This window comes from Tamandua tetradactyla, chromosome 14 (assembly GCF_023851605.1).
Source record: "Tamandua tetradactyla isolate mTamTet1 chromosome 14, mTamTet1.pri, whole genome shotgun sequence".
Taxonomy (NCBI): Eukaryota; Metazoa; Chordata; class Mammalia; order Pilosa; family Myrmecophagidae; genus Tamandua; species Tamandua tetradactyla.
In genome coordinates this window covers 74,038,063-74,058,015 of record NC_135340.1, presented here as the reverse complement: position 1 = coordinate 74,058,015, position 19,953 = coordinate 74,038,063, and the positions used below count along the sequence as shown (strand labels likewise).

At 43.7% G+C, this 19,953-nt stretch overlaps 1 protein-coding gene and 1 long non-coding RNA gene across 3 annotated transcripts in view; one reads left to right on the top strand and one right to left on the bottom strand.

The window, feature by feature from the left end:
• Positions 1-19,953, bottom strand: part of LIPC (lipase C, hepatic type) — a 184,504-nt gene that overhangs the window by 135,662 nt on the left and 28,889 nt on the right. The window contains exons 1-2 of one of the 2 annotated variants that reach the window (XM_077128031.1): positions 15,711-15,787; positions 15,372-15,504 (exon numbers count right to left, since the gene is read on the bottom strand). In XM_077128031.1, the coding sequence (XP_076984146.1) occupies positions 15,372-15,456 (85 nt within the window). In that variant the 5' untranslated portion in view covers positions 15,457-15,504; positions 15,711-15,787. Of the gene's footprint in view, positions 1-15,371; positions 15,505-15,710; positions 15,788-19,953 lie in introns of those variants that run through there. The other variant, XM_077128030.1, reaches the window with a different exon arrangement.
• LOC143656177 (uncharacterized) overlaps positions 1,185-19,953 on the top strand; it is a 124,626-nt gene continuing 105,857 nt past the window's right edge. Inside the window, exons 1-3 of the long non-coding RNA XR_013162419.1 lie at positions 1,185-1,324; positions 1,734-1,814; positions 4,186-4,255. This is a non-coding gene — a long non-coding RNA (uncharacterized LOC143656177). The remainder of the gene's footprint in view (positions 1,325-1,733; positions 1,815-4,185; positions 4,256-19,953) is intronic.

Below are 19,953 nucleotides of genomic sequence, written 5' to 3'. Positions count from 1 at the left end.
TCCTTTTGAAATACCCTTCATTACCTTAAAATCAGGCCAGCATTTTTAGGCTCAACATCACAGGATGCTCCTTTCTTCAGGCTGCCCGGGTTTGTGCTCACTCCTGTGTTTCTGGACTTGACTTTGGGGAACAAGGAGCTGTGATGGAGGTTGAGGCATGGGGGGACTTTGTCTAGAGCTGGATCTCCTCTTGGCCTACTGAGGTTGCTCCTGCCCATCTCTGGTAAGTGTGCCAGGTGTGTGCAACCTTCCCGTTAGAGGTAGCCAGGCCCAGAGAGCTCAGATGTATACATGTCACAGTGCCCGGGCACCGACATCCAAAGTGGGGTAACTCTGAAGGTCAAGGGGGCACCAGCATGTCTAATGACGATTCCCAGCATCAGTGAGAATCCAGGGGCCTTGGGAGACTACACCTACCTTTTGGCCTGCAAGCAGGCCCACATTTAAACCAACCCAGACAGCCAGTTTCTCTGACGTGGCGGAAAGCTGCGGGCTAGGAGTCAGGATTGGGTGTGACTCTTGCCTTGGCCACTCATTAGTTGAATGTTCTAGGAAAGGCTATTTCATCTTTCTGAGTCACAGTTTCCTCATCTGTAAAATGGAGGTATTCATACCTCTGTCACAGGGTTTAAGTAAAATAAATGGGCAAAACACTCAGCACATTAAAAAGTTCTTCAAAACGATAGCTACTGTTATTTTGTAGGTCTTGTTTCCACTCAATTAAAGCAATAGAAGGTTTTCCTTCCAAAAAGCACCCAGTATATATTTTCAGGGTTATTACTTGATCAAGAACTGATGTACCTCTGGTCCTGTGTGAAACAGCACTGGGAAAGAATGATCAAAGGGCCACTTACTGATTGGATTGTCTTTACAGAATAACCCCTTTGTCCTCCTGATGTTTGCGAATCTCTGAATCGCTCAAGGCAATTAAGAGTCAGCTAGGGTTAAGTAAGGACACAGTGAACTCGTGTTTAAAATGGAAAGGGCTTTGATTTCATATTTCTCTCTCCGAGTGAGGGACGTCCCCATAGCTGGCAGAAGGAGGCAGCTGCTGAAGGTCTCGGGGCACTGCGTGACCCTTTGGTTTAGCTCTGTGGACACCCAGGCTGGCAGCTCTGGGAGGGGCCCTCGCGTTACTTGCAACATCAGAGGGGCGGGAGGGGATGGGTACCCGAGGCTGTACAGCTCCGGCGTGGGTGTTGAGGCCCAAAGGCATTCCCCGGGTTTGTGGATGAAAAAATGAAAACACAACGCAACACCCAGCGGCCAGACCATGATATTCCAGACTGAACATAGAAAGCACCCACGGGATATGACAACCAAGGTAGGACAAGACACCCCGCATCTGGGTCTGCAACGTGGGGGGCAGGGGTGGTGTGGGCAGGCCACTCACACCAAAAACCTGGCTACACATTCCCCAATTCTGACCAACACGAGTGACTGCTGCTCCTGTGGCCAGGCCAGCCCCAGCCCACTTCCATCTTGCCTGCTAGAGCGTTAGTAACTAAATTAATAACCAACCACCCCTAATTAATTATCAATTAGATCCATTATTAAGATACACAATCATCATGTTGCCCTCACTTTTTTTAAACGTTTTTTTAAATTGTGAGATAGATCACATATACAAAAAAGCAATACATTTCCAAGTACATTTTAACAAGAGGTTATAGAACAGATTTTAAAGTTTGGTATGGGTTTACAGTTCCATGATTTTTCCTTTTTTCTTCTAGCTGCTCCAAGACACTGGAGACCAACAGAAATATCAATATAATGATTCAGCAGTCATACTCATTTGTGGAATCCTATAAGAGGTTATACTGCTCCTTCTCTCTCTCTCTCTCTTTTTTTTGTCTCCACTTTTTGGGCAGAATTCAATCTGGAAATTCTCCTGCATCCTCAGTCCCTCCTTGGATTCCTCCAGCACAACCCCAAATCTTATAAGAAGCCCCTCCCAACTCCAACTCCTTTTTTACTGGGTTACCCCAGGGTTCCTCCTCACTGTGTAAACTAAATAAACTTTTTATTTGACTTCAGGTGTGTCCCAGAGGACTTCTGTTAAAGGACTTTTTTCATCTGCAAAATGGGGATACTCATATCCTGCCTCTATTCTTTATAAGGATGCTGTAAGATCCAAATGATACATTGCAGATGGAAATGAGATTTTAAAGTCGAAATTGCTATAGCTCTATCAGCCAGTACTATGTAGAATTTCCAAATGGTTCTCTTTTCATGCTTTGGTAAGGCACTTTAAAATGGAAGATTCTTATTCAAGCTTGTATTTTGTGTTCCTGCTTCAGTTTTGGTTTCATTGCTTTCGGTCCTTCTTGTGGGGGAAATGTAAGGATTTAGTGTAAGGAATAGTCCATTCAGGAGGCTTGCTCACCTGGGGCTTGCCTTTGGGGCTGAGAACTCAGAGGAACTGGCAGAGGTGATGACTGGGGTGACTGCTGAGCTCCACCCTTGCTTTTTCCTGCTGATAACACTGCTCTCCCTTCAGGGAGTGGCGGGGTTTTCAGACGGGCCAGGAGATAAGGCTACCAACCCCTTTGGAAAGGTATCCGGCTGCTTGTCCCTGGCCTTTTCAAACTCAAACACCAGCCTACTGTCCCCAGGATGAGGGTTCAATCCTCTTTTGCTGCCCCCCACCCCACTTATTTTTATTTTTGTGTGTGAAAAATAACATACATACAAAAAAGCAATACATTTCAAAACACATCACAACAATTAGTTGTAGAACAGATTTCAGAGTTTGGTATGGGTTACAATTCCATCATTTTGCATTTTTACTTCTAGTTCTCTAAGATACTGGAGACTAAAAGCACTATCAATGTAATGATTCAGCAATCATACTCATTTGTTAAATCTTACCTTCTCTGTATAACTCTACCATCACCTTGGATCTTTCTATCCGACTCTTTAGGGGTATTTGGGCTATGGTCATTCTAATTTTTTAATGTTGGAAGGGGCTGTCAATAATATGGGATGGGGAATGGAACTATCTGATGTTCTGGAGAAGCTGGGCCCTCTAGGTTTCAGGACTTATCTGGTCTGGGGACCCATCTGGAGGTTGTAGGTTTCTGGAAAGCTACCCTAGTGCATGGAACTTTTGTAGAATCTCATATAATGCTCTAGGTGTTCTTTAAGGTTGGCAGGAATGGTTTTGGTTTTGGTTTGGCAAGTTATGATAGACAGCAATGTCTAACTAAAGCTTGCATAGTGACCTCCAGAGTAGCCTCTCGACTCTATGTGAACTCTCTCTGCCACTGATACTTTATTAGTTACATTTGTTTCCCCCTTTTGGTCAGGATGGAATTGTTGATCCCACAGTGCCAGGTCTGGATTCATCCCTGGAAGTCATCTCCCACATCACCAGGGAGACTTTCATCCCTGGATGCCATGTCCCATGTAGGGAGGAGGGCCATGGTTTCACTTGCAGAGTTGGGCTTAGAGAGAGAGAGAGAGTCTGGCCACTTCTTTTTATGTGCCCCACCCCAGGCTACACCAAAGGATTCATGGATTTTCGGTTTCACTATCCATTTTTCAAGCTTCTAAGCCTGGTTCTCTACTTGCAAGGGCCTTCAGCTTCTTTTTCTCCAGGACTCAATTCAAGTACCACCTCTTCTTCTCCGCTAACATCTCATTGCCTCAGGGCTCTTGTCATGTTTGGCCCATACTATTATTTGAGCACTTATTGTATTGTGTTAAAATTAAGTCTCTCCCTAGGGAGGGCACCAATCTTCCCCTTACCCCCTCAAAACACACCTGTGCGCACACACACAAACATGCACACACATACTCACACTTCAGCAAAGGGCTATAGGGAGCCTGAGGAGCCTTTGGTTAAAAACAGCTGGAGCCCCTGGTGGACAGTGAGCTCATCAATGGAGGGAAGCATGTTTTCTCAGTTTTGTAACCTGACCACAGAGCCTGGTACCCACAGAGTAGGTTGGCAATAAGTGATATAGCTTGCTGCTGTTGAATTTGTTATATTTCAGTATAAAACAGTAGGTTGATTTCACTATTTTGGTTTCTCTTGGGACAAAGAAGTTGGGAAATTTGTCACTGGAAAGTTTCGTGCAATTATAGAAAGGCTAATCCTTGTCAACTGAGAACCCGCTAACTCTGCCCAGCTTTTGGTAATACCCAGCTCATATGCAAAAAATTTTCTTGATATCTTTTCAGGCTTGCCAAGAAGTGGCTCAGCACACAGGGTGGATCAGCAATTGCAACTAGTATTTTCCACCAATGACAAGTAAGCCTCAGCTTTGGCATTTTTCTCCAAGAACTGCTTTCTTTTTAGCATGCTGACCTTCTATGTTGGAAAAATAAATCTATATGAATGTTTTGGGTTTTAAATTCTATTTGGGCTATGGCTACCCCTGAGGGGACCCCTGTCCAGATGGTGCTGTCATCGTCAGATGTCAACTCTCCCCCAGCCCCTGAGAGTTAGAAATGAAGCCAGCTTTGCCTTGGAGGCTTGTGCAGGTCCTGCGGGAAGAGCCCGGGGCTGGAAGTAAGAACACTTGGGATTCATGTCTTCCTTTTGCCATTCATTAGCTGTTTTTGTTTTTCGGGTGGTTGTTGAGGTAGAGCTTTAGACCAGTAACAGCACCTGAGAACTTAACAGGAAAATTCCTTGTCCCACCCCAAGAAACTCTCGGGGTGGGGAAATTCGATTTTAACAAGCTTTTCAGGTGCTTCTGATACACACTAAAGTTCAAGGATCACTGACATCATCAAGCCCCTTCCTTTTATCACTTGGGAGTAAATTTATTTTTTGATTAGTCGCAGCATTGAAGTAAATATTCTGTATACATGCCATAGCACAGGGTAAAGTTTGGAGGAGACAAACATTTTGATATAAGCTCAGATGAAGTACAAACATTTTTGTACATTTTTCTTCTAGTATTTTTTTCTCACATGCATTATTTTCACAGTTGTAATTGTAGGACACACACACAATTTGTCATGCTATTTCTTTTCCTCACTCGGTGCTATTCAGTGTTGCCATCTGCATATCTTCATTAGGACTATTTTAATGGCTGCATAACCCTCCACGATGGCCCAGCGATTCGGTGGAGGGTTATGCAGCTCAGTGTCAGCTTCTGTGTGTGGAGGTGAAAATGGCAGTGGCTGACAGGGGCCTCCTCTGCTTCTATCCCTTTGACTCTCTTCACTTCCTCCAGCTGTCTCCTGACCCCCCAACCCTCATTGTGGAAAGACAGAAACTACGAGAGTTTCTGGACATGGTATTATAAGCAGAGAGGAAAGGAAAAACAGTAGGTTGGCTGGCTGCCCGAGTCTTCCAGAGTCGTCCACAACTAAAAGCAGTTGGGAAGTCACAGTGCTCCCTTGTGGTCATATCTAAGAATTGCACCTTTTCCAGAGGAGCAAGCTTGGCGTCCTCTTGGGAGCCTTGCGTCCTGCAGTGCATGCAAAAGGGACTGACTGGGCTTTGCCCCATTGTTCTGGTTCTTATATTCACTTGAAGTCTGGCCATGACCGCCGGCCTGCTTGATTGGAGTCCAGATGTCCTGTCCCCTCCCCGGCCAGCCCCTTTCCCTGCTGGCCTGGACATGGATCCCTGGCTTAAAGGGCCGCACTCTAAAATGGACACCTCCCTTGGGCCCAGTGCATAGCCACCTCCCTTGGGCCCAGTGCGTAGCTACCTCCCTTGGGCCCAGTGCATAGCCACCTCCCTTGGGCCCAGTGCATAGCCACCTCCTGGCTGTGAGAACTGCTGTGCCCGCTGCCCTAGGTGGACCCCAGGGGAGTCAGGATAGCTGAGGTTGAGGTCATGGCAGACATGCCCCTTCAATACTGTACTTGGGACTGCCCAGCCCTGTCTAGGGGACCAGCTCTGCAACCTGGAAGCCCCCCGTCCAGCCTGGCCTCTCTAACCCCTCTCCCTGTGATGTGCCCCAGCATACCTTGCAACGCGGTGGCAGCCAGTGTGGGAATAGGGCAGGGAGGGGGTGATAGTGGGAGGTCTAGGTGTGGCTTTCGGATGATTCATGTTCTCAAGTGGGTTTACGGGGCCTACTCCTGCAACCAATAAGCCCCTCGGTTTCTCCCCATAATATGGGCTATTTACTTGGCCCAGAATTAAAGAACAGGGGTTCAAGTCCTGGATCTCTTGTGAAAGGTGAGTAGAGAGGGAGACAGGCTGCTGTCCTGGCACCTCAGCTTTTGTCCTGCCTGGATGGGATATGCTCAAGGGCTCCAGACATTCGCGGCTGTAGTGCCAGGAGGTCTGGCAGTAGGTGGGAGGGTCTCTGGCAGAGAGAAGACTGTATTTCACTAGAGTCCCAGGGCTGGCCCTGCGCTGACTCCAGTTCTGTGTACATGTCCCGGCGAATGAATTCTATCTCTGGGTGCCACCTCAAACATTAGTCATGAATGACTTGCTCTGCGATTGTGGAGGCCTGCCAGGAATGGGCAGACCCCACTGGGGAGTGATTCTAGCCTGGTGGAGTCTGCAGAGATGCTTGGAAGTGGCATCTGGAGGGACTGTGCATGGTCTCTTTCCCAGAAGTCTCTTGGAATAGGCGAATCCGGGACCAAACTAATTGCTGCTGATTTGGGTCTTTAAAAAATAAATATTTTTAGTGCTTTCTTTTTATATCTAAATATCTTTAACAAGGCTCTGACTGCTGGGGGAAAAAAAATCAAAACTCTGTGCCCTTATAACTTTGTATATCTTTCAATATACTCCTAATCCCTATCAATGTACTTGTATATAAGTTTTCTATTGCTGCTGCAAGAGATTACCACAAGTTTCATTCAGAGAGAGCAGAATGACATAGCTACGAGAAGCAGAGTCTACCAGCCAGCGACCTTTGGAGATGAAGAAGGAAAATGCCTCCCGGGGAGCTTCACGGAACAGGAAGCCAGGAGGGAAGACGCTAGCAGATGGCGCCATGTTCGCCATGTGCCCTTCCAGCTGAGAGAGAAGCCCTGACTGTGTTCACCATGTGCCTTCTCACTTGAAAGAGAGAGACCCTGAACTTCATCAGCCTTCTTGAATCAAGGTATCTTTCCCTGGATGCCTTTGATTGGACATTTCTATAGACTTGTTGTAATTGGGACATTTTCTTGACATTAGAACTGTAAACTAGCAACTTATTAAATTCCCCTTTTAAAAAGCCATTCCATTTCTGGTATATCACATTCCAGCAGCTAGCAAATGAGAACAGATTTTGGTACCAGAGAGTGGGGTGCTGCTGCTGCAGTTCGCAGATACCAAACATGTTAGAATGGCTTTTTCAATGGATAAGGGGAAGATTCTGGAAGAGTTGTGAAAAGCTTGATAGAGAAGGCCTAGAATGATTTGGAGAGACTGTTGGTAGGAATGTGGACTCTAAAGATACCTCTGATGAGGCCTTAGACAGAAATGAGGCACGTGTTATTGCAAACTGGAAGGAAGGCGATCCTTGTTTTAAAATAGCAGATAATCTGGCAAAATTGACTAGTGGCTTTGGCTGGAAGGCTGATTTTAAAAGCCATGAACTTGGATACTTAGCAGAAGAGATCTCCAAGTTAAATGTGGAAAGTGCAGTCTGGTTTCTCCTCCCAGCTTATAGTGAAATGCGACAGGAAGGAGATAAGCTGAAAACTGAAACTTGGGTACAAAGAAACCAGAAATTGAAGTTCTGGAAAATTCTGGGCCTCCAGAAATGGAGACCCCAGAGAATAGTGCTCCATGTGAGGATCTGATCAGATGTGGAACCAGTCAGCCATCTCAGAGAAAGTCAGGATCAGACATGGAGTTATCCAGGAAGGATTTGTGGAAACTCCTTATGTCTGATGGGCATGATCCGAGGCTAATGCATAGAAAGCCAACGAGCATGCTGTGGGACCTGTATGAACAGAGCTGCTGCCAGTCTGGACTGAGGGGTTCAGAGAAGGGACACATTGGAGGAAAAATAACTTCAGAGGCAAAACCATAGAGGCTGAGGTCTGAAGTCAAGAAGCCCCGGGCCAGGAGAGTGGACCCACCCAAGCCCGTGGAGAGGGTGAGTTTGCCCCAAAGGCAGAGAATGGGCCTTCCACCTCCTTGCAGTGGAAGAGTCATGCTGCCTCAGGCCTTGGAGAAGGTGAAGCACATTCCTTGGGGTTTGGGGAGAGCCTGGCTGCCACCACATGGAGGGGTTGAGCGTGTGCCCCGGAGATGGCAGAGAGCCCGGGTGAGGCCCCAATGCTTGGAGAGGGTGGAGCCTAGAGAAGGGTGGTCTCCCCAGTATCCCCCAAGGTTGCATTCAGAGAGAGGCAGGCGCAGGCATTTGGAAAGGGTGGGACTGCCACTTTCTAAAGCCCTGAGGATAAATGACTCTCAGACTTTGAAATCTAATGGACTTTGCCCTGCAGGTTTTTGGAACTTTATAGTTCTGGTGACTCCGGTGTTCCTTCCTCCCTATGGAAATGTGTATATGTATCCTGTGAATGTTCCTCCTGTATATGTTGGCAGCAAATAACTTGTTATGAGTTTTCAAAGGTCCAGAGCAATTGGAGAGAATTTTGCCTTAGGACAGACCATGCCTGTAAACGACTTGATGAGATTTTATACCGTCTCTAATTTTGTACTTCATTTATATTGCTACTGAAAGGTTTAAGGTTTCTGATATTGTTATGAAATTAATGTATTTTGTATACGGGAAAAACATGTCTTTTTTAGGGGCCAGAAGGTGGAATGTGCTGGTTTGAAAGGATATATGCCCCCTAAAAAAAGCCATGTTTTAACATAAATCCAATTTCTTAAAGGTAGAATGATCCCTATTCAATACCGTATGTTTGAAACTGTAATGAGATCATCTCCCTGGTTGATGTGATTCAGTCAAGAATGGTTGTTAAACTGGATTAGGGGATGACATGTCTCCACCCATCTGAGTGGGTCTTGATTGATTTACTGGAGTCCTATAAAAGGGAAAAAATTTTGGAGAATGAGAGATTCAGAGAGAGCAGAATGACATAGCCACGAGAAGCAGAGTCCACCAGCCAGCGACCTTTGGAGATGAAGAAGGAAAATGCCTCCCGGGGAGCTTCACGAAACAGGAAGTCAGGAGGGAGGACACTAGCAGATGACACCATGTTCACCATGTGCCCTTCCAGCTGAGAGAGAAGCCTTGACTGTGTTCACCATGTGCCTTCTCACTTGAGAGAGAGAGACCCTGAACTTCATCGGCCTTCTTGAATCAAGGTATCTTTCCCTGGATGCCTTTGATTGGACATTTCTATAGACTTGTTGTAATTGGGACATTTTCTTGACATTAAAACTGTAAACTAGCAACTTATTAAATTCCCCTTTTAAAAAGCTATTCCATTTCTGGTATATTGCATTCCAGTAGCTAGCAAACTAGAACAGTAGTTTAAACCTGTTAGAAGAGGATTCTACTGCATCTTCTAACATGATATTTTGGATAAATAAAAAGTCTGCCTGTGTATCAGAAAAAAAAAAAAAAAGAGATTACCACAAGTTTAGTAGTTTAGGAACAATAGATATGTATTATCTCACAATTCTGAAGGTAAGAAGTCGGACATGGGTCTCACTGGACGAAAATCAGGGTGTTGACAGGACTGCATTTCTTTCTGGAGGTTCTAGGGGAGACTCATTGCCTTGCCTTTCCCAGCTTCTAGAGGACACCCGCATTCCTTGCCTTGTGGCCCCTATCGTCGTCCATAATGACTCGTAGAGCCCTCGCCTTGCCTGTCTCTGGCCTTCCTCCCCCCCCTTCTACATTTTTTTAAAAACTCTTTTTTTATTGTATCATATAACATGTATACAAAGCAAAGAAAGAAAAAAGCAATAGTTTTCACAGCACTCTTCAACACACAGTTATAGGACAGACCCCAGAGTTTGTCATGGGCTAACACACCATCCTCTCAGATTTTTCCTTCTAGCTGCTCCAGAACATAGGAGGCTAGAAGGAATAAATATTTTTTATCATCAAAATCGACCACTTTTTTAAATTAAAAATAGTGTATATACAAAAAAACAATAAATTTCAAAGCACAGCACCACAATTAGTTGTAGAACAGATTTCAGAGTTTCATATGGGTTACAGTTCCACAATTTTAGGTTTTTACTTGTAGCTGCTCTAAGATAGTGGAGACTAAAAGAAATATCAGATTAGGGATTCAGCAATCATATTCATTTGTTGAACCCTGCCTTCTCTTCATAACTCCACTATCACCTTTGATCTTTCTGTCCCACTCTTTAGGGGTGTTTGGGCTATGGCCATTCTAAGTATTTCATATTGGAAGGGCCTGTCCACTGATATGGGATAGGGAGATGGAACTAGTTGATGTTCTGGAGAGGCTGGGCTCTAGGTTTCAGGACTTATCTGGTCCAGGAACCCATCTGGAGGTTGTAGGTTTTTGGAAAGTTAACCTAGTGCATGGAGCCTTTGTAGAATCTTATATATCACCCTAGGTGTTCTTTAGGATTGGCCTCTCTTCTACATTTAAGGACCCTTGCTTTTACTTTTGGTTTCCCCAGATAATCCAGGATAATCTCCCCATCTCAAAAGTAATTTCACCTGCAACCTTCATTCCTCTCTACCATGTAAGGTGACATAGTCACAGGTTCTGGGTAGGACATGGGCATCTTTGGGGGGCCACTGTTCAGCCTACCACAATGTTTATGTATGTTATTTGGTCCTGTTTTTTTTTCCTCCCTACCTTATTTCATAAAATTCCTTATATTTATTTTAAAAAGCTTCAAGACCTATATATATTTTTTAACTTTTTGAAGGTCACAGACTCCTTTGATAATTTTCCAAAACTTATGATCTCTTTTCCTTGCAAAATGCACATGCACACGGCCTTGAGGGCCATTTCAGCAGGTCCAAAGGCTCTCTGAAACCTATCCCCTGTGCCTCAGGGTCAGCAGTTAACCTTTTATTTCTGAATCCCATCATTATCACCTCCATAAGCTCCTCGAACTTGTAGTAGGCATTCAAAATAATGCTCATTTAAAGACTCACTTAGCAACATCTGGACCATCCATCCTCGAAGCTTTTATTGCTTATTGGGTATTTGAGTTGTTTCTGGTATGAGGTCGCTGTGACTGGTGTTGCTAGCAATACCTTCTGTGGTTTTGTTTTTTTTTCACATGGGCAGGCACCGGGATCGAACCCGGGTCTCCCACATGGCAGGCAAGAACTCTGCCACTGTGCCACCATTGCCCACCCTCTCCTGTGGTTTTTATTCTTCTCAGAAGACCTATGTTTGGAAAGCATTTGGGCTTGAAAAACATGTACACTTCATCAGCTCTGTGCCTTTGCTTATCCATAAGGAAAGCCTCATTCTCTTTTGTCCAAACACTTCCTTCAAGTTCTGGCTCAAATGCCGGCCCCGGCTTGGAAACCAACCCTTCAGGCTCTCTACTCCCGCTGCACAAAGCCTGCTTTTCTCTAGTGGTATTCACGCAAAAGTTGATATTAATCAGTATTTCTTCAGTTTGTTCTTTAGTTTTAAAGCAATTCATTTAAAAAGAAGAATTAATGTCAACTTTACAGATGTTATTCAAATGCAGTAAAAATTTCAACATATGAATCAAAATGTTTACTTACTAAGCAAAATATTACACCTCACGGTTCACAATCTGTTTTATTGCTTTAAAGTTTCAACACAAATAAAAACTCTAAGTGATCTCATAGAATGTTAGAATTGAAGTATCACATGTCCTGTTTCTTTGCCTTTACAATCAGTTTGCTGTTATTATTTATTTTGAATCTACTGCTGAGAGGCAAAACCCCACAGGATTGGTGATGGGAGCTGCCCAAAGCCAGTTCTACAGTTTCTGAATCAGGACAAACGTTCTCGTACAATGAACACGTCACTGATTTGTGATCGCTGGGGCCAAATGTATAACAGGGGGTCATCTAAATTGATGTCAATGAAGAAAACAAGATTTATTCAAAGATAAAAAATTAAAATATGCAAAACTCACCAGGGAACACTAGTTATTTAGAAATTAGACAAACTATTTTTGTAAGGATGAGCTTAATTCTAGCACTAGCATCACTTAGAGTTGTTCTAATGAAAGGGAGACCAAACTATTGTTGATTTCTCAGGCTCCCACCTCCACACCCTTGGCCATCTCTGATTATATTGCAAGTTCCTGGAGGGCAGGGACAGGATGTACAGTCCATTATTTCCTCCATGCAATGTCTAATGCACGAAGGCAGAATTCTCAGAGTGTATGTTGAGGTCACAGGGATTCCTGAGACTTTTTCATCAGATTCTCTGATGTTCACCCTTTTCCTAGAGGTGAGGCCCAATTTTCTTCATATACTTCAATCAAAGCAACATATCACAACAGATTGAATGCCGAAGCAGATGAAAGAACTCAGCTATCTTCTATTTAGCCAGGCATTAGAGAATTCTGCAAAATGTCTTGGTAAAATAATGCTGCTGTTCTAACTCATTCTTTGTTATTTGGAAAGTGGTTATTTTTCACAAAATTACATTGTATGTGTTAATGTGATGAGTTTAATATTATTCTTAAAAACATTAACACATATAATTTTTTTCCATTTTAATTTCTAATATGGTAAACATTGGTAGCCATAAACCACATTAAAAATAAAAATCCTTTAAAGTCCTCGATAAGTTTTGAGAATGTAAAGGTGTCCTAAACCAGGAGGTTTGAGAACTTTTGCACTAATGCACTGCCTTTTATGTGGGAGATGCTCACTCAGGGCACACTTATTAAATGAATGAGTGATTGAGTAGATGGAACTTTGGCTGCTTCTAGGATTTGGAAGTCGTGGCTGGAATTGGAAGGAATGGGAAAGCGCTCATAGGTAGTGGTGGCAGAAACCTGGAAGATGGGGGCTTCCAGGTCTAGGAGGAGCCCCTCCGTTTGGAGCACTGTCATCTCTGATGGAAACAGCGGCGGGTGGGCCTGGGACATAGATGGGAGGGTCTGGAGATAAGGGTGGCAGTGGTGGTGTGCCAGGTGGGGGGTTTAGGAACCACATGTTCTCCCATCCTCCTTGGGGCAACTGCTGGAACCTGCCTCTGGCTCAGAGAGAGGAAGTGAGCAGAGTGGTTTTCTAGGACCCTCTGCCTGTCAAACCATGGGGAGGATCACAGTGGAGATGGCTGGAGGGTCAGTTCACACAGATCGAGGCTCTTGATACCTCTCCCTGCTCTGTCCTGAGCAGACGGGGGAAATTGGGCATGTCACGTAGCTGCTGGCCTGCTCAACCGTGTGGTGGTGATGGAATAAATGGTTTGTGTAGTGCCTGACACGCACTGGTGCCCAACACACGACGGGGTCCATTAGGAAAATGCCATTCATAATAGTTTTAAAAAGCTGGCTGGGAGGGGCTGGGTTAAGGTGGAAGGGTCCTTGAAGGAGTCTGCCCTGGTCCTTGAATAGTTCTAGTTTAAGCTTGGTATAGACCAGGGTTTCTTACCCTCAGCACTATTGACATTTGGGGCTGGATGATTCTCCGTTGTGGGGCTGTCCTGTGCACAGTAGGAAGTTTAGCAGCATTCTCTGGCTTCTACTCACTCACTCCAGTTGTATCACCCCAGTTGTGACAATTAAAAATATCTCTGGACATGGCCAAATCCCCCCTGGGGAACAAAATTGCTGTGGTTGAGAATCACAGGTATAGAAACTCATCTGATGGGGCTGCACTATGGAATGCCTGCTTCCCTTCCCTGCAGTTTCCTCAGGGCGACATGCACCAGCCAGCACACACAGACCTGCCTCCCTCCTTGCAGAAAGAATCCTGCCAAGACATTCTGCTTTCAGGGGAACAAGAGGTCTGCTGGCTCTCATCCTCTTTACCGAGGAGCCCTCCTGCTAGTGGAGGCCTCGTCCCTCTGCTTTTAGACAAAGTAGGACCCTGGGAAAGCAACAGACTGACCAACACAAGGCAATGGCCTCCAACCTCCAAGTCTTAGGTGCAAAACAGCTTGGCCAATCAACCCTGGATAAATGGTGGCATATTCAGGCATGCTATGACGACGAGGATGAATGAGCTACAACAACACCAACCACAAGTGTAATACTGAGTCAAAGAAGCCAGACACAAAAGAACACATTCCAGATGTTTCCCCCAAAAGACAAAATGATCTGTTGTAAAGTTCAAGGGGCACACGAGGGGTACTGCTTCAGTTTGTGAAAATCCATCAAGCTCTTGAGATATGGGGACTTATATATGTATATATATTATATGCCTCAATAGAAAGGAACAACCACAAATAAACAAAACCAACATTCTGGGTCAAAGGGCAGGAAGGGATTTGCAAACTCAGGGAATAAAAATAATCAGCAATTTTGCCTGTATGGTTCTAAATTATTACGTAAGGGCCATTGTTGGAAATGACTTTATAAATGAGACGATGTATGCAAAATAATTAGCCTAGTGCTTGACACATAAAATACTCAGTGAATGAAAACAATTATTACCACTAATAAGTTATTACCTGACCTAGGTTATAAATAATGGTTAAATACAAAGGAACAGCCCTTTTTCTTAGAAGCAAGGAAAGGTTCTGGAATTTTCAGGTTTGTAAGTAAACTCCTGATTCTCAAAGTTTTGAGAACTCTCTACAAATGGTCTTTGCGAAAAGAAAAATCTAAGCCTCTACTCTACTGTTACCAGCTCCTGTCTAGTAACCAGCACAAAATCAAAGTCCAGAACTCTGGACCAAATTTGACTCAAATTGATCTATTAATTTGGCCAAATTGTTCAGTTGACTTCATATCGGCCCTTTACTGATTCGGTGTAACTTTTGGCCATGAACCTGGAATCCAAGTCAATCATTTGGATGTGTTTTCAGTTATCAATCTAATTTGTGAATTTACTGACTAAACAGCTGTGTCTGCTCTGGGATTCCTCAATTTCCAAGTGAAACTTTGGCAGAAAAATGAAGTCTACAAAATTTGCGATATCTCTAATCCTGGGAAACAGTACTCTTAAGAATTCCTGTCTCTTCTCAGAGAGCCAGGTAATTAGACAACCCAAAAAGGCAGCATGTCATTGCAAGCTGTGCTCCCCAATTGCAAATTAGATGCCAAATTAATTTTCAAGAAGATCTGAAATGCTTTCAGATTATTCTCCACTGAAGAAGGCTTAGCATGGCCCTTTCCAAATCAGATACATGAAAGATTTTGCTGCTAACTACAGGAGATTTTAGAAGACTACTACTCTCTGAGTATTTTCTAGAACTTTTGTCCTGCTTACAAACTCCTAGATGTCTCAGGAACCTGTGATGCCGCTAAAAGCACAGCCTGGAATGCTCGGAAGCAAGCTCTATCCCACACAATTAAAGACACTTGGATACTTTGGGACACACATTTTAAAAAGAAAACGGTGCCCATCTTTGGAGAAAAGATGGACTCTTACCTAGTCCCAGACTGTGTCCACAGGTGTTTGCTTGGATAAAGATGCACAAAGCCAAGAAAATGGAGACACACGGGGGGCCGTCCATTTCTCCCGTCTCACTTGGGATCCAAAGTCTTCTTGCTAATTCCTGAAGCTGAAAAGATCAGATTGCCTATTGATACTTTGCTAGAGAAGGCTGCCCATTAATAATTAACCTTTAAACATGCTATTTCGCGTTCACTTTCCTTGTTGCCCCCAACCCTAAATCTAATTGTATCGAATACAAAAAAATACTGATTTACAAATACATTTTAATCCTGATACATTTGGAAAGTAAAATATCTCCTCATGTATTCTTACCTTTTTGGGCCAAGGTTCACAGTTGCAAACAAATCAATTTAAAGTTTACATGTTGTGTGTGGAAATTTTGTCAAAGGTCAGGGGTAGGTGTCTCCCACGTGGTTTCCTGAGTCTCCCTCTGACAGCACTGCCAAGAGGATGTTGGCTTATGAAAGGGCTGTTTCAAATCTCAGGCTAAGCCCAAAGAGAACGGATAGGCTCTGCTATACTGAGAGACCCCAGACTGTCCATTTTCTGTTGAGTTCAGGAAAGTTGGCCATGCCTGTGGTCAGGGTACGGTAGGGCTGCCTCGTTCAACTCTGCAGTTGAAAGGGGTAGAAAACCTGTGGAGGAGCTGATGAAGAAGCAAAGACACAAAACTCAACTCCCCTACTGTCGGCCTCACTGAGGGATGATCCGAGAGGAAATGCACTTTTTCTCTCTTTGGGTTAATTAATGCTCCCACTGTGCACAGGACTGTGGTTATCAGAGAAACTATGCTAGGGTGATGTTGCTGTGTAGGTTTTTTACAATATTCCTAAGCCCTTTAGTTTAGTTTAATCTTCATTCATTTGTTCAAGTTGGGATTGTTTTTCTTTTTTTGTTTTTTTTGTTTTTGCATCTTTTGTAACAGTTGACTATGGGCCAGGATATGTTCTAGGCCCGTGGGATATACGAGTGAACAAATCACACAAAGATTCCACTTCTTGTGGCATTTCTGTACCAGTCAAGGGAGGAGGGGAGTCAGATAAAAGACGATAGACATAATAACAAAGGGATGTATATAGATTGATAAAATGCAAGGTGAGTGCCTACTTACTTGGGTTGGATTGTATGACGTGCAAATGACACTGTTTAAAAATGAACAGGAAGAAACAAGTGCTAGAGAAAATGTGGAGAAAGAGATGTACCTATTCACTGTTGGTAGGGAAGCTGAGAGGTGCAGTCCCCTGGAGGGCAGTGTGGTGGTTCCACAGGAGGCTAGGGGTGGGGGTGCCATATGATCCTGAAAGCCTGTTGCTCAGTATATACCTGGAGGGACTGAGTGTGGGGGCACAAATGGACATTTGCACACTATTGTGTATGGCGGCAGTGTTCCTGACCCATAATGGATGGAGGTGGCCTAAGGATATAATGACTGAGAAATGGAAGTGTAAACTGTAGTGTGTACGTACCATGGACTACTGAGTGGCTGCAAGAAGGCAGGAAGTTGTGAGGCAAGCAACTAGGTGAATGAACCTTAAGGACTGCACGTTGAATGAAATGTGAGAAACAAAAAGACAAATATCACGTCTCACTCACATGGACTAACTATAATATAAAAACTTGGTGAACTGAAGTCAAGAGCATGGGTTATCAGATTGCGAGCCTATTGTAAAGGGTCCTAGATTGTAAGCTCTTACAGCTGTCACAAGCATTCAAGAGCTGTAACTGTTACTTCTAAATACTGAGATATTGAGCTATTTGTATATAACCTGTTTGTTCCCAGAGACTTTGTATATTTATGTGATACCTGAGACTCAGAGTTAGAGATCTGAAGCTATGAAAGTCAGCAGTACTCAATGCAGGAACTGTTCAAAAAGTTGAAAAAGAGATTCAGACTTTGATTAGAGATATGGATGAAGCTGACGTGGATAGGACTGGGGATAGATAAGAATATAGGGTAAAGAATAATATTGTCCATATTTTAAAACTTCAACTTCTGCGTGAGACCAAATGAAGAGATGTTTATTTGGTGCAACTTATATCTTGGATAGTGCGTTACTTAATTTAACTTGTAGGGTCAGTTTAGTTTAACACTGCTAGTACATGGAATCTTGAACAGTGTGCGAGATCTTGTTGGTTGTTCAGGTTAGTGTGCTGCCCCAATACATCACAGAGTAATTTGGGCAGTGAACAGACAAGTATCTGCAAAGTTCCCTTGGGGGACTGAGGAGAAAGGAGGAAATATTTAATTTCCCCATACGGAGAATTCCTGATATTTTCACAAGCAGTGGGGACAATCAAATCAATAGGCAGAGCCCTCGATCTAGTGGTTCACCCTTATGAAACTTATTCCTGCAAAGGATAAGCTAAGCCTATTTATAATTATGCCTAAGAGTCACCCCCAGAGAACCTCTTTTGTTGCTCAGATGTGGCCTCTCTCAGCCAACTCAGCAGGTGAACTCACTGTCCTCCCCCCTATGTGTGACATGACTCCCAGGGGTGTAAATCTCCCTGGCAATGTGGGAGAGGACTCCCAGGATGAGCCAGGACCCAACATCATGGGATTGAGAAAGTCTTCTTGACCAAAAAAGAGGAGGAGAGAAATGAGACAAAATAAAGTTTCAGTAGTTGAGAGATTTCAAACAGAGTTAAGAGGTTATCCTGGAGGTTATTCTTATGCATTATATAGATATCCCTTTTTAGTTTATGGTGTATTGGAGTGGCTGGAGGGAAGTACCTGAAACTGTTGAATTGTGTTCCAGTAAACTTGATTCTTGAAGATAATTGTATAATGATATAGCTTTTACAATGTGACTGTGTGATTGTGAAAATCTTTTGTCTGTAGCTCCTTTTATCCAGGGTATGGACAGTTGAGTAAAAAAAAAAATGTAGCTAAAAATAAGTAAATAGTAGGGTGGATTATTATTTATAAGGTAAAATAAATTGGATAGATTGAAATGTTAGTGGTCAATGAGAGGGGGGTAAGAGGTATGGGATGTATGAGTTTTTTTTTCTTTTAATTTCATTTTCTGAGTTGTGCAAATGTTCTAAAAATGATCATGGTGATAAATACACCACTATGTGATGATATCATGAGCCATTGATTGCACACCATATACAGACTGTATGTGTGTGAAGATCTGTCAATAAAAATTTTTTTTAAATGCAATGCAAGCCCTGGAGAAAGGAAGAGTATAGCAGGGTTATAGACATGCAAGTGGAAATGCTGCAGGCAGCTTGGTGACCATTGCCTGGATGAGCCTGACCTGAGGGCTTGGGTAGTCTTGACCTCAGCCCAAACCCTAACCATATGCTGACCTGTAGCTGGACTTCTTCTGGAGGGTGTCAACTTGGGGATCACCCAGTTGGATGTGTGATTTCTGAGCAGAGATCTCTGTCCTGACTCCCTGGCTGGCTCCTTCTTCTTCTGCATAATTAAGCAGGACCTGGGGGTCCACCTTACTATTTTTCCCCATAAAACCTAAAACGAGCTTGTCCATCCACCTTGGGCTCCTTTTCCCTGTGCCCACTTTCATCTCTTCTCCTCTGGGTACTTCCAGTAATCACTCTCATCTCCCACCTCACTCTGCAGCTTAGCTCATCAGAGACACCTACGAACCCAAAAGCCTCCAGTATACCAAACTCCAACGGACATTTCTGCAGAGTACACCTTTTTATCACTTTCTATATAGAAATAGGCCCTTGGAGTTGTGCTTTAGCTCTTGTAATTCCTTTACTGGCCCCACCAAAGATTCCTTGACTGACATCTCATGCCAGCTCAAGGTCTGTGAGGCTCTCTGGGGAAGTGGTAAGGAAGACTGACTGTCCGTCCTCTTCCAGGGGTTGGTGTTTGCTACCACCTCCACCCAAATTCTCCCTGTCAGCCCCATCAACAGGACTTACTGGGGTGGTTTCAAGACACAGGCTCTGTTGTGATTTCTTGAAGTTGGACGGGAAAAGGGAAGACTTTCTAGAGAATGAAGTTTCCAGAGCCTGAGAATTCTGGCCTGCCATTTACTGCCTGCACATAGTTGGATATGTTACTTAACCTTAATGAGTTCCATCTCTTTACCTATAAAATGCTGATACTAATGTATGACTGAGACAATATTTAAAAAAATAATTTTATTGACAATCTTCACATACATACGTCCATACATGGTGTGCAATCAATGGCTCATAATATCACCACATAGTTGTATATTCATCACCATGATCATTTTTAGAATACTTGTATCACTCCAGAAAAAGAAATAAAAATAAAAAAGTCATAAATCCTATACCCTAACCCCTCCTTCTCATTGATCACTATTTTTTTCAATCTACCCAATTTTTCCCCTTTATCCCCTGTGCCAATTTGTATCTTTTGGGTTCCCCAGAAAAGCCGAATTCTTTGATGCTCTCTCAATATTGCTGGGTGGGAGGTTTTTCACAATTCCTATGGAGATGTGAACTACTCAGTTGTGGGTGGTAATTTTTGATTACATGGATTCCATAGAGATGTGTCTCCACCCATTCAATATGGAATTGCTTACTGGAGCCCTTTAAGAGGGAATCA